The sequence below is a fragment of the Lepisma saccharinum genome, chromosome 23 (assembly GCF_977018435.1).
Source record: "Lepisma saccharinum chromosome 23, izLepSacc3.1, whole genome shotgun sequence".
Classification (NCBI taxonomy): domain Eukaryota; kingdom Metazoa; phylum Arthropoda; class Insecta; order Zygentoma; family Lepismatidae; genus Lepisma; species Lepisma saccharinum.
Window position 1 is genome coordinate 11,861,810 of NC_139251.1, and position 23,926 is coordinate 11,885,735.

General features: G+C 38.3%; 2 protein-coding genes across 2 annotated transcripts in view; one reads left to right on the forward strand and one right to left on the reverse strand.

Annotated features, from left to right (window-relative positions):
• LOC145977862 (uncharacterized) overlaps nucleotides 1–23,926 on the forward strand; it is a 347,706-nt gene that overhangs the window by 79,784 nt on the left and 243,996 nt on the right. The gene's annotated exons all lie outside the window — the stretch shown is intronic.
• LOC146005423 (uncharacterized) lies at nucleotides 17,959–19,404 on the reverse strand. The gene has a single exon (XM_083144664.1). The coding sequence runs from the start codon at nucleotides 19,402–19,404 to the stop codon at nucleotides 17,959–17,961; it is 1,446 nt and encodes a 481-aa protein (XP_083000790.1).

A 23,926-nucleotide genomic window follows, 5' to 3' on the forward strand; every position in this document is an offset into this window, starting at 1 on the left:
TCCAGGATGTTGTTGAATCGGAATCATACTGAAATGGAGACGCAATATTATTTGATATCCAAATTAAGTTTGCCTTCATTAAAAGTGAATTGGTACGAAACAATGGATTTTAAATTTCTTGAGTGGGCATGGCAAATATTGGTTTAACTAATACAGAAAAAGCCTCGTTTAACATACATTATTATTATTATTATTTATCTCAGAACACAAGACTACAGGCTATAAAGCGTGTTATTTCTCTTTTAAAAGCACTTGAACAGAATAAACAATAATTATACAATGCTATATTGAAGAGACGATTTTTACATGTCCACCTGCTCTCACAACGGAAAATAACTGTTTATATTTGAAATTATATATATGAAAATGAAAGTCAACCAAAAATTTTGTATCTCACACATATAATTGCATTCTAGTCACAATAATATGTGTTAATTATTGCATGAAAACCATAAATTCAAAATTAAGCAATTTTTTTTAGGGAACAACACTATTTTTTGGGAAAATGTGCCTTGTTTGCCCCCCCTTGGAAAAAATACCTTCCTTGCCCATCCCTTGAAAAAATCCTGCGGACATCCATGACAATATCATCATTCGAATTACATTAAATCTTTCTAGAAATCTCAGGAGGGGCAAGTGCCCTCATGCTGCTACCCCCTTGCGTGCTCCCTTGCCCATACTGGAAGTACAGTAATTACAAAGATAAAACGACGGTGGTGTCAGAATTGAAAAGAAATTAAAATCTCACGGAAAGGAAAACGGCAAATGTTAAAGAAGATACCTTCCATGATACACGTGGGTACTACATGGTGGGAAGATTGTTCTCCAAACAATTACTTTCTCAGTCTTCTTCCCACCACTACTTTCTCCACCACACTTCCATGTATTTTGGCTGCAGACTTTTCTCAGGGCACAAGTTGTTGCTGGATTCCGGAATGGCAGAGACTTTTGTGGTGGATTCTCAACCTAAAACCATGAGCATTTGTACCCTCTGCTTTTCTTCTTACTATGCTGAATTATCATTGGGTATTTTCGGCAGATATTCGGTAAATTTAGACCTGAATTTCTTCTGCATTATGCAGAGCGTATCATATGATCACTTATCAATTATGATTTATGATTTTTTACGCAAATGTTTGACCATTATTTAGGCACTTGAGTCTGCTGACACAATTTCGACCTGCTAGTGTTACCAACTAAGGTAATATGCCCCTAAAATGGCAATTTTTCACTTAATCCATGTATTCGCCAGTCATAAATGCTGCGCATGACCAACACTTTTTGACAGATTGACATGGCATCAGTCATCAGACATATAATGATGACCCTTCTAAAATTTCTTATATATTTATTTCTTCGACCGAAAAGTGGTATTCTGGGAAAAATTTATAGCTGCCTTCCGCCAGTTACTAATTTATATAATTTTCTGCATTGAAAAATATCTCAATACATGAGGCTTTATAATGCAGAAATCTCGATGTAAATATATCTTACAGTTTTCATGATATATGATATGTTTCCACTTCACCAAAATGATAGCTGGTTAGATGAGTTTCCATAATTCCAAATCCAAAAGTGAGATTTTTATGTGCGAAGTTAAATATATACTATATAAACTTTGTGACTTTACCTCTAACTTTTTAAACATTTTTCATGAAGAAGGTGCAAAAGTTAATAGTAAAAAAAGAATAACCATGTAGGTATTTTAGTATAACTGTATAAAACAATAAAAATAATTAGTATGTACGAGGCGTATTCGTAAAGTAGTACCGTTTGCAAATATTGCCGCTGTAGCGATGCAGTCGCGACCGTGTGAGTTCTCGCTGACGTCCTTCATCCGTTAGTTAGCCACAGGCACGCGTGGGAGCAGGTCATGCTTTTTCTTCGTAGTTTTCTGAAGGTTTGAAATGTTCAAGAAAATCAATCGGGCCGCCGACTGTGAAGTCCGGTCTGTGATTTGTTTTCTCAATGCAAGAATGGTTGAATTCTTGCCTAGAGGACAGACCACCAACAAACATGCCTGCTGTGACACATTAATCCGGCTGCGTCGTGCAATTTAAAACAAAAGACGCGGAATGCGTAACGAAGGCATTGTGTTGCTTCACGACAATACTCGTCCGCATACGGCCCAACAAACTCAAAATGTCATCACGTCATTCGGTTGGGAACAATTTGTTCATCCGCCAACAGCCCTCACTTGGCACCAAATGACTACCATCTCTTTTTTCATCTGAAGAAGAAGTTTCTTGCTGGTCAGCGTTTCGACGAGGATGACGACGTCGAAGCAGCAGTGCATGGATGGCTTTCGTCACAGACGGAAACATTCTATGATGATGGGATACAAAAACTAGTCTCACACTTCGACAAATGCTTGAACAATGGTGGAAACTACGTAGAAAAGTAGTTTAAGGTCTGTATAATGCAATGCAAATAAAAAAAGGTGCGAAACTATTTTACTTTATTTTTTACACCCTTTCGGTACTTACTTTCCGAATACGCCTCGTATATGTATTTGCTCGTACGTGCGTATGTGTACATGTGTGTATGTGTAACGGCAAGAAATGGTGTGTGTGTGTGTGGGTATGCCCGTATCTATAGATTAGATTTCCATTCTTATATGTAGCTATTTTTTCTTTGTATTTTTTATTCCCCTGTAATTTTTATATTTTTCTTTCTTTTTTTCAATATTTCAATGTTCCACATTCATTTTGTAAATATGGTCAAGTGGAAGTAAAGGCTCCACAGCCTTAACTTCGCCAGTAAAATAAGACGAAATAAATAAATAAGTTGCTCTGGATAATCTCTCATCTAGCGAACCCAGTGCTGGTCAAGGACGTATTTAGGGGGTACAGGGGGTCCGAACACCCCCGAAAGACTTATTAAGTAGGCTTTAGCCTTTGTTGTGTAATTTCCTCTGAACTTACATATTGGAAGACAAGGATTATATTTGGATCATACGGCTTTGAATGGCATTACGAAGAAGATTTATGTACACTACTACTCAAAATAAAATGCATAAAATATTAATCAGAAACTTACTTCTTTTTACCTATTCGTGTAATAATAATATAATATTAATTTATGTGGTAATTAGTATTAATTTGATTTAATTTAATTATTTTAATTTAAACATTATTATTATTATTATTCCTGAGACACTTGGTTCGGAACCCACCCCCCCCGAAACATATTTCTAGATACGTGTCTGGTGCTGGTGGATAAACTAATAATAAATTGGCAATGAAATAATAGTATGCTATTCTTAACTTGTAGTTTATAATTATTGTTTAGTTGTTAATATTTTTCTACTATTTGAATTTATGTCAACGGCGGACACTCCTATTTGACAGCGGCAATGGATGATATTCAGGGGATAACTTGCCTCACAATTCGTTGCGCCATATTTCGGACAAACATATATCGGATCCCATATTGAAAGCTTTGTATGTATGATTATCGTGATCATGTGAGGAGTGTATACTTTGTACCTTTTTCTTAGCCCGACAGAATCCTTGAAAAATGTGTAAAGTGGTGAAATGCAAATTTTCTCGCTGTAAGGAGGATTCTTGCACGCTTTCCTTAGCAGTCGTGAATCTGTTTGCCCGATTTCTTCCCAGGGTACACTGCGTGATGACGTCAATTTAAATATCAACCATTGATACGAGGGTCGTTCAATAAATAAGTTTCCCTGTGCCATAAAATTTGTTAAAAAAATAACAGAGTAACACTATGCACATGGTTGACGAGCCCTATCTGTCGCCTTCAAGGAACGATAGACATTTCTCCCGCAGACGTGAAGGCGCATGCGCAGAGGGGAAAGAAACGACGGAACATCGTGAAACGCCGGGCTCGCGCCATTATAGAGGGAGGCAGCATGGCAGGTGCACATGTATTGGACAGCTGGTGTCAGGAAGAAGTGCGTGCCGTGATTCTGTACGAATGGACAAATGGCTTGACATTCATAGGAAGCTGGTTGCTGTGTACGGTGACACTGTAATGTCTGTGCAGATGGTGGTGTAACATGTTCACCGAAGGCAGAGTAGGGATTTTTGGTGAAGTTTGATCCGGTCGTCTCTCAACTGGCTCCACTGAAGAGAACATCGTAAAAGTGGATGAACTGATCCGGGGGAACAGAAGAATCAAGGTTCATGAGGTGGCCAACACGTTGAACATTTCCCTTAGGACTGAACACAGCATCATCCATGAGGACTTGCGATACCGCAAAGTTTGTGCACGTTGGGTTCCTCAAACACTCACATCTGAACATCTTCAGACGAGAACGGGCCTTGATGCTCTAATGCGATACCAGGAAGAAGGACATGCCTTCATCATGCGCACTGTAACAGGTGATAGGAGCTTCGTTCATCACTACACTCCCGAATTCAAGAGAGCATCGTTGGAGTGGAAGCATCCGATTTCTCCCGTGCGAAATAAATTCAAGACGACTCCATCGGCAGGGAAGGTGCTGGTGAAGGTGCTTTCTGGGATGCAAGGGTATTCTGCTCATTGACTTTCTTGGACGAGGAGGCACGATTACTGCTGTCCGGTATTGTCAGACCTTGGAGTGGCTGAAATCGTCAATTCGACACAAGCACCCTGGCCTGCTCTCAGCTGGTCTCATCCTGCTCGACGACAATGCCCCCCCCCCCCCTCGGCGGCACAAACACAGGCCAAGATTGCGCAATTGGGTTGGGAACGGCTACAGCATCCACCTTACATCCCTGATTTAGCGCCTAGCGATTTCCATCATTTCCCACACATGAAGAACGAGTTGCAAGGTCGGCGTTTTCGAACTGACGCGGAAGTCCAGGCCACAGTAAGACGAGTGTTGCAAGGCCTGAGCCCGGACTTTTTGCCCAGGACTTCGATAAGCTGGTGCAGCTTTAGGACAAATGCCTCAATGTGCAAGGCGATTATGTTGAAAAGTAGTACAGGTATGTACTTATCTAAACATGTAGAGTTTGCATGTATATATTGCCAAATAAAAATATTGCAACGTAGGGAAACTTATTTTTTGAACGACCCTCGTATATTGTAGGATCGGAACTCAGAAAGCGAATCCTTGATTCTAGATTTGTAATAATTAAAATAATTTAAAACCACGTTAACTTTTGGGGGGCGGGGGGGATGAACATTGCCCGCCCTAACTCTCTCGAGATCTCGCCCAGCTTGCATTCTCATATCACAAAACCCGCTGCTGCTTCATTGTCAACTTCGATGCTCCAGTTCAGTGTTTTTAACCAAAGCCTTGCTGTGATTCGGTTTGTGCTTTGAGACCGAAGAAGCGCCGGTGACATCACAGCTTTGGGCTAATTGCGCCCTCTCGCTGGGCTCAGGGGCGGAGGCGGGGCTGTCAATTACCCAGCGGGCCGTGACGCAACGCCCGGCCACCCACTTTTCCCCCTCGGAGCAGTTTTCGCTAACCCGGTTAGGTTCGGGGCGAGGTGAAAGGTCACTGGGGCCCCGTCCCCCCAGGGAGCCCCATCCATCCTCCAGCACTGATCCTTCTTTCGCTCCAGAGATTTATAAGGCCCGGTCGGCAATTTCTTTCCAGTTGGGGCTTCGCGGGTACTTTTTCTTTCGCCTGTTATTTCGTACCTCGGTGGGCAGGCCATGCAGCAAGCATGGAGAAGGTCAGAAATGCTTACAGGATCCTTGTTGGGAAACCTAATGGTAAGAGCCCTGTAGAACGGCGACGACGAAGATGGAATGACAATTTTAAGATCGACCTGAAGATGGTCAACAGTGGATTGAACATGTCCAAGACATGGGCAGATGAAAGACATATGCTGATGTGGCAATAAAGCTTCGGGTTAGAAATGCCACAGTGCGTGATATACACTAAAATACACTTTGCAGATATTTTTTTCCTCGTCCTACAAGTGACTCAGTGCCTAATAAAACATAATAAGGAAACAAGTTGGATCTTTGGTCGTCACTTAATTAAAAATAATGTTATATTAATAAACAATAATACAAGCAGAAAATCCCCAGGACAATGTGCATTGTATTTTTCCCGTTTCAAGGATCTTGGTTCGTACATAAAAAAATCAATAATAATAATAATAATAATAATAAATACTTGATTCAGCGAGTGAGAAGATTCAGCCGCTGGCTGCTCTACCACCTAAACCTTGTCAGTATCTACATGTAAAGTAATAGTGATTGAAAGAAAATACAGTAATTAAAAGATCATCCATACATACACATGAGAAGACCATAGTTCATAACAATTATGGTGTAATTACATACATACCACTTTGTCGGGTCCAGGCCCTCCTTCCTCATCCTCAACAGGCTTTCACGGCGTCTCAGATTTTTACTTATAAAATATAGCAACTCTAGGCTTATCCCAATATTGCATGACGTGCACAAACACCCTACGTTCTGACGTGCCATAATTTGAAAGCCCATCAATTTTAGTTGCGTGTAGCATAAATATATTTCTAAAAACCAAACCATTTATATGCATTAGTTAAGTTAACTATTATGGTCGTTAATATTTTTAAATAGTCATAAGCATTTTACGGTAGTAGAGTGTCAGCAGAAATTGGCGGATTTAGACCGTAATTTCTGTAGTCAACTTTATTCTTTCCTCTGCAGTTCTCTGCAAGTGAGCCAGATTAACAGAAATGACAGGACAAAATTTAACTCTCAGCCCGGTACACTTGAACATCAGCTGTAGTTTATCCTAAATTGTTTATCAAATCCAAATAAAGTCTACGTAATATTTCCTCTTTACTTCCGTATGACCAAGTTCATCCGACGCATCAACATCTTCATGAATTTCCAAGTACAAAAGAAACCAAGGAATAATATTTAAGGTGAAAATAAAGTTCACTGTTTTCAACTGTTAGACGAACATCATATTTTTTTTCGACTTATAATTCTCCTTGTTTTGATTAACAACAAGAAAGTGGCACATTACCATGATATTTTTTCACTTGCAATTGGAAAAAAAATAGTAATTTTAAAATCCTAGTTGGTTCACCAGTGGCATAATTAAAAACATTAAAAGCAAATCCGACCACCATAAGAAATGGAAACGTGGAATTGGTAATACCAACTTTCATCGTGCACAGTTTGAAACTCTCCGCAAAATAACCAAAAGGCAAATTGAAAAGGCTTACAGGAATTACATATCAGAAACAGAAAATTATATAAAACTCGATTTTAGACACTTTTGGTCCTTCGTTCAAAATAAAGGGAGGAAAAATACGTCCATGCCCCTCAAATACAATGACACTACACTAGACGATGACGAGGCAATTGCGAACGCCTTCGTCCAGCATTTCCTTTCCACCTATAAGAGCACGCCCGCGAATTACGACTGCAATTTAATCGAAGACCACCAAAAGATAGACGTAGGCGAAGAATTTGTACTAAACGCAATCAGTATTGATGATGTTGAAAAGGCAATAAAAAAGTTAAAACCAAAGAAATCTTGTGGCCCTGACGGCATTCCGCCCTACGTGTTAAAAGGTTGTGCAAGCTTATTAGCCCTACCCTTAATGAAAATATTCAATCTTTCCCTAACCACATCTGTATTTCCCAGGAAATGGAAAACATCTACAGTGCGTCCCGTACCCAAAAATAGTGGCACCGGTAACATTGAAGAGCATAGGCCCATATCTTTATTGTCTGCGCCCGCAAAAGTTTTCGAAAGTATTATTTATCAAAGATTGTTGTCACACATATCCCCAGTAATATCTGCCAACCAACATGGCTTCGTCCCGGGTAGATCCACTGTTACGAACCTATCCCTCCTAAGTCATTTCGTAGCAACTAATCTAGAAGAAAGAAAGCAAGTAGATGTCATCTATACAGATATATCCAAAGCCTTCGATAGAGTAAACCACGATATCTTGTTGAGTAAACTCTCGTGTTACGACCTCTCCAAACCAGCACTACATTTCTTTGCTTCTTATCTAAAAGACCGTAAGCAGAACGTATCTTATAATGGAATTTTAACAGAAGAGTTCGCAGTTTTCTCAGGAGTCCCCCAGGGTTCGAATCTCGGACCTCTGTTATTTTTAATTCTAATCAATGACTTACCAAAGTACCTGTGTGACTCATTCAGACTCTTATACGCCGATGACTTGAAATTCGGTAAGACTATTTGTAATATTGATGACTGCAAATCCTTACAAAGTGAAATCAATACAGTAACAAAGTGGTGCGAAATAAATGATCTTAATCTGAACATAGAAAAATGCTGCACGATGACATACTCGCGCAACAGAAAGCAAATTGAATTCGATTACAAAATAAATAACACAAAAATTAAAAGGATTAACGAGATGAGAGATCTAGGAGTTACATTTGATTCAAAACTTACATTTGCAACACATGTTGAAAGGGTCGTAAATGAGGCACACAGGAACCTAGGGTACGCAATTAGAATGAGTAAAGAGTTTACGAACAAAGAAATAATGAAAATAATATTTAACGCTTTAGTCCGAAGCAAAGTAGAATATGCAGCAGAAATATGGGCTCCTCAGGACAAAAAGTACACGCATAAAATAGAAATGCTGCAGTCTAAATTCGTAAGGTACGCCACTTATAAAGAAACAGGCATATATCCCCGATATGAATCATACACTTCCCTCTGTAAACACCACAACCTGCCTTCTCTCAGCAAAAGAAGGAAGATGCAATTGCTCTGTTTCTTATACAAAATCATGAACAATAATATTCAAGTGCAACATCTTCTAGAACAAATACACATACGTGTTCCTATCTCCAAGACACGATCCAAAGGGGGCCTCTTTTACTGTAGTAACAGAAGATCGAACATTATAAATAAATCACCTATCAGGAGAATGTGTGAACTGTACAACAGATGTTCCGAAAGGGAACCAAAATTAGACATATTTCACATGCCTATTGGGACATTCAAAAATGTTATTCAAGGAATGGAAGAATAAATGTCAACAATGTAAACATAAACGCAATATTTGTAAATATATATTTCTTTCGTAGTTTATACTCAATTACATATATGTACGTACTTTCTAGTGTGGCAATTATTTACAGGTCATTTATTACACACATAATTAATATATTTCTTTAATGTAAATAACTTCTATCCTTGATTTATCCTTGCTTATTTTATTTCCATATTTTATGTAATTTATAATATATTATATCTGTATCTTATATATATTGTACATGGTGGTAAAGATCTGATATACTGAGTGTAAAGATAAATAAGAAATGTAGAACACTGTAATTGGGCATTCGCCTGTTGTGTTTAGTAATAAATAAATAAATAAATAAATAAATAAATAAATAAAAGCACACGAAAGTTAGGAAGACCGACAAAGAAGAGAGCAAATGGTGACCTTCGGTGGTTCTCGAAGGCTTCATAGTTTGCAATTCTTGAAGTTCCCAGGTTACGTTTGAAGCAAGAATCCGAATGCCCTTAAAAAAGGAAAACATCGTATATTATATTTTTGAAGCCAGCATACTTTGAACTTACTTAAATCTATAAATAAATCTCTATAACGTTTATCAAAATTAAGTCATAAAGTTTAATCACAAGTCATTGAAATAAAGGTTAATTTATTGGAGATATGAAAATGTGACACGAAAGTTCTGATCTGTTTAAAGGGTGTTGAGTTAAGTTGCCCTAGTGTTAGACATTCCAGAGGATTTGAAGTGCATGAAGCTGTTACGTTCCTGCAGGAAATTAGAAGTCACAATATATTTTAATTGAAAGTTTTTTTTTCCTTTCTCCAGAGGAGAAGAACTTTCATGCACAACTGGGATTTCTTTTGGTCATTGCTGATTAGCATAGGCGTGCGCATACCCTCTGATTAGGTGTGGGGGGGGCAAAAGCCTTTATGAAAATTCAGTCGGGAAAGATAAACCTAATCTTATCTCACTGTTTAAATTTTATTGCATCGATGTGTGTGTGTGTATACACCCCCAAACGCGCGCGCGCACACACACACACACATATACACATACGTACATACATACATATATAATCAATTCATCCGCCCCATAACAAACCAACAGCAAAAAACCATATAAATTGTCTGTCAAATGTGGCGCGCCTTTTCTTCCATGCATTTAAGAGAAAACCGTTTAGGAGCAGTACTTCTCTGCCTAGTAATATACAATGTATTACAGAGAAGAAATTGCGAGCGAAGCGAGCAAGCAAAATTTTACGAAAGGTATTTTTATTTGTATAAAATTTGAAATCGAGGGGGCAGTTGCAGCTCAATGCACCCCTGCAGGTGCTCTTGGCCGTCTGGAAGAAATAATGCAAGAAGACGTGAAAACTACGCTTAATTCCATGTTGAGTATCCTTTTGTCTTGCTACTCTTATATTCTGCTAGTCTTGCTTTTTTTTCTATGTTTGTCCCGTAAAATTGATTTCCGTCCAAGGTTAGGGGACAATGTCCCCTGCCCACTTTGGTTGCACCACTGCACCCCCTTTCCTCGTAGTTGCTTTGAACTTTCATCGGCTTGAAAATGCTTAATTTTCATTAAGAGTTTAATAACGGCGATAAGATTCCTCTATCCTAAATTTAAGGGGGGCAAGGATGGCCACATCTCCCTCTTAGAAAACGAATGAATACATTCCAAAAGTAAATTTTCACACGTTCGATTTCAGTCATAATAATTTACATTAATTATTATAATGGGGATGCAGGAATGCGATAATTTTAAATTCAAGAGGTGTTTTTAATGGGCAACACTATTATAGGGGTAATATGCTCCATGTTTAAATATCTTTCTTGTCCCTCCGTGGAAAAAATATGCGGACGTCCAGGATTAGGGGCGCATTTGCCCCCCGCTGCCCCCATGCGCACACCTATGCTGATTATAGCTCTTTTCAGCTCTTACGGCGGCCGGTCCTAGTTCTGCCAAGGGAAGTGGGGAGCGGTAATTACGCAACAGACCAACTAGACAACAGCAGTGGCACCGAGAGACAATACGCGGCCGGAAAAAGCACTACGTGAAACTCGTTCTACTGGCCGCTACGTTTCTTATCGCGCTGGATTGGTCGCTTTCCCGCTCCCTACTTCCCCTGCCAGCTTCTAGAGCGCCCGCCGTAAGAAATTCAAAGAGCCATAGTACTGTAAAAATCCATTTTATTTTCATCAGAAGCGCTCCCGTTTGATGGAAATTAACTCTATGTTCCACAAAACTTTCATGCACAACTTTTCATATTCACAAGACCATAACTTTCAGATAATAATTTCTGAAAGACGCTCCTCTGTGACGAAAGAGAGAAGTTTGGACGTAATCAATTCGTAGGACAGCAAAAGAGAACTTGGAAAGAAAGGGTAAACTCCCGCCTCCCCTCTTTCCACCTCGATGTTCCACGTCAAAGCTTACATCTTTTTTGTCAGTGCGGCTTAAGGCTTTGCCTACCTAACTTGCGTATCGATTTTCTAACAAGCAGCAGCAGGGGTATTTAACGCAGCGCTCAATGCCGAGCTAATTTATCTGAAAAACACCTGCTTTGTGCTAGAACTTCGAGTAAAGGAGATGAGATGTAGAGAGGTGGGAGTTGGCGCAACCAATTTTCTCTTCGGAGTCTGTTGAAAACACTTTATCAACGCAGTTTCCTCCAGAAAACATAATTTCCGCCTCAGCACAGACAGCAGTCTGGCTTGCTTTTATCTCCATGGACGGATGTGTGCGGGATTTTCTGACGTCACCACTCAAAACCACGAAACCGAAAAATCCTCTCTCTGAAGTTCGATGGAATAAGACAGGCTGGGTTGTTTTATTTTGCTGCAAATCCGAGACTCGTCGGAAACAAAAGAATGACGAAAAAAGATAATGGATTTCTGTCAGCTTTTGAATGATGCATAGAGAAATTAGATATCTTCTTTTCTGGAAGGAAAACTTTCGTTATTATTTGTTTCTTTCTTCTCCCGCTTTCTCATCTCGCAACCGAGCTTATCTTTCATTTTCAATTTGTTTGTCGGTTTCTTTTGTTATCAGCCAGACTATAAAAAAGTTGTGGACCTAACAAGTTAGTACTGTTTGCAGACGGATCTAAAATATATATTTTAAAATATCTATTAGTGAGTAACGAGACCAAAGAGATGATAATGGTTGTAATGAAGATGAAGAGGAAGGCAGAAGAATGATAAAATTTGATAATAGCAACGCGTTTATTGATCAAGTTCTTAATATACTATGCAATGGATAAATATGTGAATAGTTTAGAAATTTACTCTACCTACATCAGCCCATGTTTTGGTCAAGATTGAAACAAAAAGTCTCAAAGAAGTGAAATTTTATATAAATGGACTAAAATGCATCACGAATAATGTATTTAAAGTCCTCAGAAATTACATATTTACTGGAGTTCCAGTAAGCTTTCCAACTTTATTAAAATAAGCTAATTTTTGTCCGTGATGAACATTTTTCAATATGCCTGACGAATTTCCAGTGGGATTGTGGGACGGTTTTACTAAATTTTCTCCCTTATGGATTTTTTCTATTACTGTTACTTTTCATGACCTGAAGAGGATAAAGAATTTGAGTAGGGGCACCTCATGGTTTATCAAATGATGTTGTAGCCTTTTGGGTAATTTCTGTTCCTACCTCCCTGCCACATTGATAAGCAAGCAGGGTGCATAATAATTATGAAAGGGCTTTTAGAGAAAGGCTTTTCCTAGAAAACCAGCCTGTAAAATATTTGAAAAGTTTGACTAAAGCAAATAAAAATTACATGTAAACGTACATTTTTCTGTTCCTGATACTCTACAAATGAACCTATTATGGAAATTTTTCTCGAGTGTGTTAATGAAACTATAATACATAATTTTAGTAACTTTAGTTCCAGTGAAAATAAAACATTATGGTTGTACTCTAGAATTGTAACATAAAATATTTTTTAGTTCTTGTAGCCGAATTTTGACAATTTTTACAATAATAGTTTGAAAAATATCAACTGCCATGTTTATTTACAGTTTAATGATAATGACAATAGTATTGTGCATATTTTCTACACAAAATGTTTGCTATTTTTGCCTATAAAAATTATTGAATTTAAATTAAGAGAATTTAAGTGTGTTTACAGTTTACTTATTACATTTCCTTTCACCCCATCAGTACACATATTTTGTTTCGTTTCGTTTCCGTTCTTAGAGCATAATAAACATTATATAATAATTGCGAGATTAATGTACTACTTTCACCAAAGTGATTCTGATATCTTCAAAATCCTTATGTGCATTATTCTATAAATTATTTATTTAAAGTGATTTAAAACGCGATTTGAATCAACCTGAAGAAGGAAAGGAAGAATGAAAGAAAGCGAAAGCATAGTAGGAGGGAGAGAAGGAGGAAGCAGCTGGAGGGGAAAGAAAAGTGGTAATTGTGGGTAAAAGAGAGAGAGTATTCTCCTCTCATGCCCGTTTGCACCAACAGCATAACTCGCGAGTAAAAAGATCTGTGGGTCAGGGTAATCCTCGAGTAACGATCATCTTCTATTGCACCAACATGAAAGGTGATTGGTTAACTCTTTCGAGAAGACGTGGTTGGCGGGCTTCTACACGTGGTGTGGTAGGAAACAAGGAAAGGATGGAAGTAACGGGACATTGGTATCCTAAACAGTGACAAGCAACGAGCACTTTTTGAAGCACTGAATAAAAATGTGAGGAAACATATTTACGTGAATAAATGTTGATGTATTATTGCAGCTTGCAATCGTAGTAAGCAGTGTAATAGATTTCGATATACATATATCAGGGTTGTTAAAAGTCAATAAATTCTAATGGGTTCTATTGGGTTCCGCTGCAGGACCGGAAGCTTTTTTCTCACACAAATTTAAATTCGGTCCAAGTTGCGTATTGTTTCTTTGAAAAAAGGTTCCTGGACCGTATTTAAATTGATGCGGGAAAAAAGGTTCCTGGACCGAATTTTAGTTCATTCTGGAAAAAATGTTCCTGGACCGTATTTAAAATAATCTGGAAAAAGGTTCCTGGACCGTATTGAAATTCTTTAAATATGAAAAGGTTATAGACTGTCTAGAACTCATTTACGTTTGCTGATTTTTCTCTTCCAGTCAGGGATTGAATTTATTTACAATTCGTAGACGAGGATTGACCGATTGAGATTGCCTTCTAAAAATGTCCGCGAGTACGTTTACACCGGAATGTCACACTGTGGTTGTAGAAGTGTATCACAGGAAATAAATCATAACGCTGTTGTTCTCTTGTGGGCCACGTCCAAATACAGTTCTTCAGGGAGGTCGTCCATGTACAGAAGGAATAGGAGCGGCACTAAGACACTCCCCTGAGGAACTCCAGACAAAACGGGAAGAAAGTTAGAAGAGGTACCTGAAAGCACAACGTTGTTCACGCTCATGGAGGTAGTCCTGGAATAACTCTGAGATTACTCTTACTCGCGAGCAATTCGGGCATAACGAATGCTTCCCATTCTCTTCTGTCTGTTTTTCTTTCTCTCTTATACTTCTCTCTCTCTCTCTCTCTCTCTCTCTCTCTCTCTCTCTCTCTCACTTCCTCTCTCCCTCTCCTTCCCTTTCCCTCCCTCCATCTCTCTCTTTTGTAAGGGGGGGACAAGCCTTTGTAATATTAAATAATAAAATAATAGAGATACCAATTATGGCAATAAATTATTTTCTCTCATCATCATTATATCCTTGAGGAGATTTCAAGGCGATTTCCTGCGTGAATATCCGGCACAACTGCTCCCCTTATCTTTTACGTACATTATATACCGTTAATATAATTGAATGCAGAGTTTTAGCGATAAACTTTTACCTAACCTAACCTAACCTAACCTAACCTAACCTAACGTGTCCTCTCCCGACCCCGCTACCAAGCACCAACATTTTATGTGCGTCCATTTATATTTTCTTCTTCTGTAATGGTTTGCGATATTTAGCATATTTTAGAATATTTCAGTTATATAGTAGTGTCAGAACATCTTTAAAAACGTACTATTACTTTGGGTAACAGATTCAAGAAAAATCTTTGGAAGTTAGGGGAAAACGTTTTGTCATGAAGTTTACGTTAAATGCCATCTCACATTAAAAACCTAATTTTTGGATTTTCTTGGCAGAATATGAAAGCATCTAGTTCTGACCTAGTTCTTGAGCAGACACGTTTCATTCCTTCGGTTATTGTGCTAAAATAATCATTCAATGAAAGTCATTTCTTGTATTGACTATCAAAACAATAAGATTACATCGAGCCAACGGTTGCCAAATGCTGGCTGAAACAGTTAGTGTGCCGAATGAAGTGTGATAAGTTTTATTTTTGCTGTGGTACATACTGGAAGCCCACAAAATGACAGGAACTCCATAATTTCATTTCATTTCGTGCCTGTCTTTTGACGATTGTCTACCACAGACTGCTGAATCGACAGCTAACGAAGCCTATACATCCAGCCAGGCAGAATCGACCGCGGATGATGGTTCGAGACTTTCACACACGAGTGCGCTGGGGTGGAAGCACAGCTGCATGACCGGCGAAAGAGAAAAAAGGGCGAAAAAAAGGAATATGTGTTTTGTGGTTTGTCGCTTGTAGTTGAATCAGTGAAGTCTGTCATATTGCTGTTCCTAACTGACATTTTGTAATCTATCAGCACATACACTATGTAGCCAAAAGTCACTGGACACCCAAGTGAACGTGGCGGTAGTGTCATGGTCTGGGGCTGTTTTTCCTGTTTTGGACTCGGGCTATTAGTTTTGATCAATGGCAACATGAACAGTGGTGTTTATGAGGATCTTTTAGACAATAGCATGCTGCCCACACTGTGGCAACAGTTTGAAATGTGCCCTATTCTCTATCAGCATGCAATGACCCTGTCCTTAAAGCAGGTTCCATTGCATCGTGGTTTGAGGACAAATAGGTGGAGGTGCTTAGCTGGCCCGCCCAAAGTCCCGAACATCTTTGAGATGAACTGGTTGCGTGCCAGACCCACTAGACCGAACACCACCCTTGAACTATTCACGAGGCTACAGGACGAATGAGGAAAAAAAATGTAACAGGAATGTACCAGAACTGAGTGGAAAGCCTGCCTCAAAGAGTAAATGCTGTAATAATAGCGAAGAGAGGTCCGCCATCTTATTTGTTTCCTGGCTGGTGTCTTTGGATTGAACAGCACTGGGTGCCCAGTGACTTTGGGCTATATAGTGTATCTACCTTCCTTTGAATGATTATACAAGAAAGAAAAAAAAGGATTTTAATACCGAAATTTGATGAAACAGAATAAATAGAGCATACCAATATCAAATAATCGAAATATAGCATCCTTCGCTTGAATTCAGCACAATAACACTGAACGGGATATCTTACTCAGTATCAGCATGCAGGGCAGGCACATAACCAGGAGGGCTCGGGGGCTTAACCATTCCCGAAAACTCTATAAATATCTAATTGAAATAGTGTATAGTAGTAATTAAGTTTATTTTCTTAGTAGGATTAAACGTATTGTATACATGAAAAATTCATCTTTGGGGTTTGTACCTCTCACTTTTTCACCTAGTGCAGGGTGTTTCAAAATTATCGAGCATTTTCTAACTGGTGCTGATACTACCCGAAAGGAGCGACAACAGGGATTTCCATCATTGAGAATGCATTTCTTATACTTAGTCGATCCTCTTCTACCTTGCGGTGTTGAGGATTCCCAGAGGGTCTTCCATCGGATTCTGTCTCGGGCCAGCTCCTTTGCTCTCCTCCACTCTCCTCCTCTAGTCTCTACAGCTGCCTTCACGTCTTCTTCCCATGTTCTTCTGGGTTTCCCGCGTGGTCTTGCTCCTTGCATCTTTGCATTCAAGGCTTGTTTAGCTATTCTGGAGTCTTCCATTCTTTGTATGTGCCCAAACCATCGTAACTGGTTCTGTTCGATTCTCTCAAGCACTGGTGATACGCCCAGGCTAGCTCTAATGGTCTGATTCCTAATTTTGTCTCTTCTTGTTTTCCCTTCTATTTTGCGGAGAAATCTCATTTCTGAAGCCTGTATTTTACTCCTATGTTTATTTGTCAATGTCCAGGTTTCACTACCATAAAGTAATGTATGTAAATATATCACTTTATACACACGGATTTTCGTATTTTTGGTCAATAATGGATTATTTAGGAAATTTCTCTTTAGCGCATTAAAGAGTCTCCCTGAGGCTTGGGATCGAGCTATAATTTCACCATCTATTCTACCATCTTGCTGCACTATAACCCCGAGGTATTTAAAATCTGTAGTCTGTTCTAATGTCGTTCCATTATTCAAAGCAATCTGATGTATATTTGGCTGTCGTGCCATCATCATGGTCTGAGTCTTTTTATCATTTATCTTCATACCCCTCTTTTTTAACTCTTCTTCCCAGATTCTCACGTTCTTTTGTAAATTACTTTCGGAATCTCCCAATATTAATATGTCATCGGCGAAGGCACAATGGTTTATATATATTGGTTTTAAAAACCTATACCCCAGCTTGAATTTCTGTACCTTCCCATTGCATGATTTAATAACATCATCCATTAAGGTAATAAAGAGGAGTGGGCTAAGGATACATCCTTGTTTAAGTCCTACTATAGTCTCAAATTCTTGAGACTCTGCATTGCAGGTGCGGACATAGTTTCTACATTTCTTATACAGACTCTGCGTTGCTGTAATTAATTGATTGCTAACCTTTCTTTGTTTTAGTATTTTCCATATTTCATCCCTCGGAATGGTGTCGAAGGCTTTCTCTAGATCTATGAAAGCCATATGTGCCTCTTTTCCATATCTCATCAGTTATTCACTGATCTGTCTGATGGTAAATATGAGGTCGTGTGTGCTTCTTCCTGGTCGGAATCCGCACTGTGCCTCGTCTAGCTGTGGCTCTACCACTTTCCTTATTCTATCATCTAGTATCCTCGCATATACTTTCCCCGGCACACTCAATAGCGATATCCCACGATGGTTTTTGCAGTCTCTATTATCTCCTTTTTTAAATATTGGCACAATGACACTACACTCCTATTCAGCTGGTATCTTCTTTGCTTTCCAAATTAGATTAATAATCTTGAGTAGTATGTCTTGACCACTTTTGCCCATGAATTTAAGCATCTCAGGTGCTATCTGGTCATGTCCTGCCGCTTTGCCTAGTTTCATTTTCTTTAGTGCTCTTTTTAGCTCCTCCATAGTTATTTCTTCTTCAGTTTCTCCCTCCTCTTGGTGTTGCTGTTTTTCTTCCTCAGTCTGTTCTTTCTCCTTTTCTCCAATTTCCATATTTCCTCCAAGCAGTTCTTGAAAATATTCTTTCCACCGCTCCATAATGTCATTTTCACTTCGGAGGAGGTTACCACTTTTGTCTTTTATGAACTTAAGAGGACATTGCTTCTCTGTTCGCATCGATTTTAATACTTTGTAGAACAGCTTTTGGTTATTTTGTAGGTTTCCTTCCATTGCTTCTCCAAATTTTTCCCATGACTGTTGTTTTGCATCTTTCACTATATTCTTCACTACTAATCTTTGATGTTTATAAGCTTCATAGTCACTTAAATGTTTTGTGAGTAGGTATTTTTTCCACCGTTGCTTCTTTTCCTTTACCATTTCTTTTATCTCTTCCGTCCACCATGCTGTTCTCTGTTGTTGCTTTCCGCTGGACTTTCCGCAGATTTCGGCCGCTGCTCCTAAGATTGCCTCTTTATATAAACTCCATATTTCTTCTAGTTTATCTTCTCTCATAGTGGGCCATTCCAATGTTTCCACCCTTTGTTTCACAGCCTCTTGATAGTCTTTTTGTCTTGCCTCTTCTCTCAATTTATATACCTTTATTCTTTCTTTAGGTTTCCTTTTGTTATCACCAGCGTCATTGGTCTTGATATTAACATGTAACTGCATAATTACTAAATAGTGGTCACTTCCAATCTCGTAACCTCTATATGCTCTTGCATCTAAGATAAATCTCCACTGTTTCCTCTGTGTCAATATGTAGTCAATAATAGATTTTTTCTTTCGGCTGGGGACTTCTCTTGTATATCTATGTGTTTCTTTATGTGGGAACATTGTGTTCGTAATTACAAAATCATTTCCTGCACACATATCTAGTAATCTTCTCCCATTATTATTCTGGTGCGTCTCGCCGTATTTCCCTAACAGCCCTTCCATTCCTTCTATGTTATTTCCAACTCTGCCATTAAAGTCACCTAATACAAAGACAGCTCCCATGGTGTCATCCACTGTCCTCTGCAGCTCTTCGTAAAATCTATCTTTCTCTTCTGCTATATCATCTTCATTTGGTGCATATATAGCAATAAAAGTAGTGTCTTCATTTATGTTACTGTTAAAGGTTAAAGTTACCAAGATTATTCTTTCATTGATGAATTTCCAGCATTTAACATAATGTCTGTAGGCCTCGGAGATTACTATAGCCACTCCTCCTTTTGCTCTCTGTTCTTTGCCTACGCCTGAATGAAACATTAGGAACCTTTCACCACTATTTGGTTCTATTATTTGTTCATATCCATTTCCTTTTTTCTTGGTCTCTGTCACCGCCAATATATATGCATTTCTTATACAATAAATATAAGTAATTTTGTCTTCAAATCTACGTTACTAAGTTACACTCTTTCTTCCCTCTCTCGAACCGCCTGCTCTCTATTTCTTTCTACACACAAACACGCACACACACACACACACACACACACACACACACAGACAGACATATACCTCCCCATAACATTTCTTTAGCCTATCCCTAGTGAAGATAGAGAATTTCATTAGATGACCAAATACTTGGTTATGATATTGGCAAACAATTAGGCTCATTCCTGAAAGATCGTCCGCTTCTGGTACAGATGAGAATATTGCCGTTCTTAGAACTATTTTTTTAATCAAAGATTTACACAATTTACACCCTATTCTAAAAAACAACCTTTCACTGTGTTTTGCTTCTTGGCTTTGACCATTACCTGACTTGTCTGCCAATGAAAAATTTAGTGTGTTTTAATGATTCCAAAACAATGGAACCTCGTTCGTTCAGCTGACATTGTGGCTGATCGACATGTATGACACGTGAGTTTGAGTCCCCGGAATAAATTTCAATAAATATTTACTAAGGAATTTATAAAATATTTATCTAAAATGTATATTTCAGTATTAGTGAATAAAGATCATAAATATTTGATAGCAAATCTATTTAAATCATTTTTTTACCCAGTGCTGGTTCTTGGTGGGTATGGAGACTTAGACGGTTCCACTGTTAAGTTATTATTGTCTTTAGTTTGTTAGAGATTTTGTTTTATGTCCATTTTATGTACACATAGGCTAATCGTGACTGGATTTATAGTTTAGTGTGCGATCCGAACCACTAAGTGCCTCCACAGGCTATCGAACCCGGAACCCCTTGATTACAAGGCGACGACGTAACCAGGTTCGCAGATTAAATGTTCCGTGGGTCGCAAACAAATTGAAGACCACAGGGAAAGAACGCGCTTTGTCCATTTTCTTGATTTTACGGCACGTTGTTTCTTTCTTATAAGCATGTTCTTTCCCTGTGTACGCAACCAAAACCTCTTTGCAATGGATGGAATAAGTACGTTCTATTATTGTACAATTCCTAGTTAGAAAGACCCTTCACAGAGCTATTTGATAGCACCTTTACCTCACTTCGGCTAGCAATTGACAAAGTACGTTTTTTTCTCTGCGGTCTTCAATTAGTGTTCTATTAACCCAATAACCCGATGTTCTTGCCAAAGGAAACTTGGAATAACGATGCAGTTTACTATGTATTAAAAATTATATCATAAATTAAAGTAAAGCCCCTCGTACCCCACTAGTGATTAGCCGCTGCCCTCCTATTGAACTTCCAAGTTTCAGCAGAGCAGGGCAACTAATCCATGTCTTCAGGAACAGACACGTCACAGTAACGTCCATTATTGTTACTTGTAAGTAAGAAACTGAATCCGTTGAAAAATGATAAAATTGGAATGAATACCTAGATATATTCATCAGGGGCCGGCGTTTATTGAGTGTACACCCGAACTCGCACTGTAAAAGTATGTCATCTCATTGACAGATGGGTAAATCTTGATTTGAAGTATCTAGTGGATGAAGAGTAGGGAGTAATTTCAAACTATTTGTCGCTCGCTGAGAGGTACTTCAGCTCTACTGCTCCGTGTGCACAGTGAAAGAAACAAACTGTAAAACGATATTCGCAGCAAGTTTCTATATTATTTACTAATCCTAAATGTAAACTATATTCCAAGTTGTTAAAATAAAATACCAATAGGCAAGTCAGGCTCCTAGGTATAACGTTGGCAGTTTTTTCAAGTTTGGAAATTTTCGTGAGGTAAGTTGGAGATCCTCGCAAATTTGCAGGAAGTCATAATTATACATACAATTTATATTAGAATAAGTAAATGAAGAAGACTTAGGTGAGCAGATCATGTGGCACGAATGGGAGAGGGAAGAGGAGTTTACGGGATTCTTGTTGGGGAACCTAATGGTAACAGACCTGTATGAAGGCCAAGACGAAGATGGAGGGATAATATTGAGATGGACCTAAAGGAAATCTGTAAGGATGGAAAAGATTGGATTGATCTCGTCCAAGATAGGGAAGGCTTGTGTTGCTGCAGCCATAAACCTTCGGATTTATGAAGCCTAGAGAGTTAGTTAGTTAAGAATAATTCGAAGTACATGTCTAACTGTTGTCCCTCTCAATTGCATTTTACTTCTGGTAACATTGCACTGTTCACCATGAGTAATTTTGTGGCAAACGAGACACTGAGCACTCAACATAAGCATCTTGACAGTGACAATGCAAAAGGTTACAGAAAGTTTGAGACCAGTTCATTTCGTTAGAACAAAGGGAAAGTTCAATATTCGCCCTTACGTGTTGGGTTGGGCGAGTTGGTTCGCAAATGAGGTAACTTCTTCTCAAGTAATACAATAATATTTTTTATGAAATGTATCCAGATATTGGACAGTTTATTTATTCAGAAACAGGGATATTGTTTTTAACTTCCTATAGCATATTATGAAGAAGGGATGTTCTACGCCAGGCTACATTGCGTTTATTTCAATGTCTCATTACTAATATGTCATTACTACCTCAATGCTAAATATAGATTACGTAAAGTATAATCGAAGGTGTATATATACACACACACACACACACACATACACACACACACACACACACATACGTGCATATGCTACCTTGTGGGGACTCTGTTAGTGCACATACACTGTGGGGACCGGGGGAAATCACAGTCGTAGTCTGATGTGTTTGTTGAAATTATGTGACAAATAACACAGTAAAACTATAAACTCCCGAAAATTAAAAGTAACCTACATTGTGAGCAAATTATACAAGAAAAACGTTTCCTATCCTTGTGGGGACACCAGTACCCACAAGGCCTGTGAAATCAGGTGGCCTCGGGTCCCCACAAGGTCCATTAGATTCATGAAAATTTGCACATACACTCCATACACACGATTGATTCTGTACAGACGCTGTGGGGACCGATGTGTAAATAAGTTTGAAAATGCTACCCTGTTGGTACTTGACAATAAAAGAGAGGAAATACTTTTAGTCTCTGTCGATTTTTGCAGTTTTTGTCGTTTATGATATTTTTCATAAACAAAATCGTAAATACTTGTCCTGCAGAGAATAAATCACTGGAAAAGAGAAACAGATGTTACATGAAATAGGAGAGATCTGACGGTGGATGTAATTAAATGACTGACAAATAAAGTTAGCAAAATAATTATAATAACGAGTGTTGTGCTATTTTGGGTAGAAATGCAAACTTCTGTGTTTTAACATCAAAACAAAAACTAAAAAGCTACATAGCACGCGTATTACAAATAATAATGATAATAATAATAATAATAATAAATAATAATAATAATAAATAATAATAATAATAATACCACCACCATGTGATATGATGTGGAAATCTTGCAGAGGGATATAGGACTTGAAATTGATTCAATAAAGTTCCGAGTTCGATCCCTTCATCAATTTTATCTAATCGTCACGATTAACCCAAAAAGCCAGAAAGATACGATGCAAAATGTGATATATGCAAAGTATCTTTCATTGTTCTCACAAACTATTTGTGTTTAATTTATATACATTTCGAATCTTGCTTTGCTTTAAGTTAAATGTTAACTTTTATCTAAATTCAAGGCATGACCAAGGCATGAAACAAGGCTCAACAGTGTTACTAAATTAAATTAGTCAATAATTTAAAAAGTGCTTTTACAAGGGATATAACTTCTGATGGAAAATCGAGTAGTGTCCCTACAACGTTGTTATCTTCCATTGAAGAAATATATAGTGCGCTCAAGGGTATGCAAGCGCTTAGAAATTTTTCAAGGAGAAGCGGGAGGGGTGTATAATGGGCAAAGTCAATATATTTTTCAAGGAAGCCAAAATGTAACTTTACACGCCATGAAAATACTAACAGTAACTGTTACTATTATTATTGATTTATGTACATTTCTAATTTACGATAATATATTATTCTTTTATGCATTATTTACATCTCACAAATTCAATCAATTTACTTTATGTGCTCGGATGCTTTGAAATAAGGAAATAATGGCTTCAATTCGCGATAGAAATTCGATATACGTTTAAGAAACGTTTCGCTCAACAAGCTTACCTTTTTGTTGTTGAAGTGTATTATGCGCTCACAAGGTATATTACTGCCGATCCAAAGCGAGTAGTGTTTCCACAAGGATGATATCTTCTGTTGAAGAAGTGTTTGATGTCCTCACAAGGTTTATTACTTCTGATGCAAAATGAGTAGTGTCCCCACAAGGTTACTATCTTCTGTTGAAGAGGTGTATGATGTCCTCACAAGGTTTATTACTTTTGATGCAAAGTGAGTAGTGTCCCCACAAGGTTACTATATTCTGTTGAAGAAGTGTTTGATGTCCTCACAAGGCTTATTACTTCTGATGAAAAGTGAGTAGTGTCCCCACAAGGTTA

What these genes read in the sequence shown, in the direction of transcription:
- LOC146005423 (XM_083144664.1), bottom strand. Translation starts at nt 19,404, where the DNA reads ATGTTTCATTCAGGCGTAGGCAAAGAACAGAGAGCAAAAGGAGGAGTG.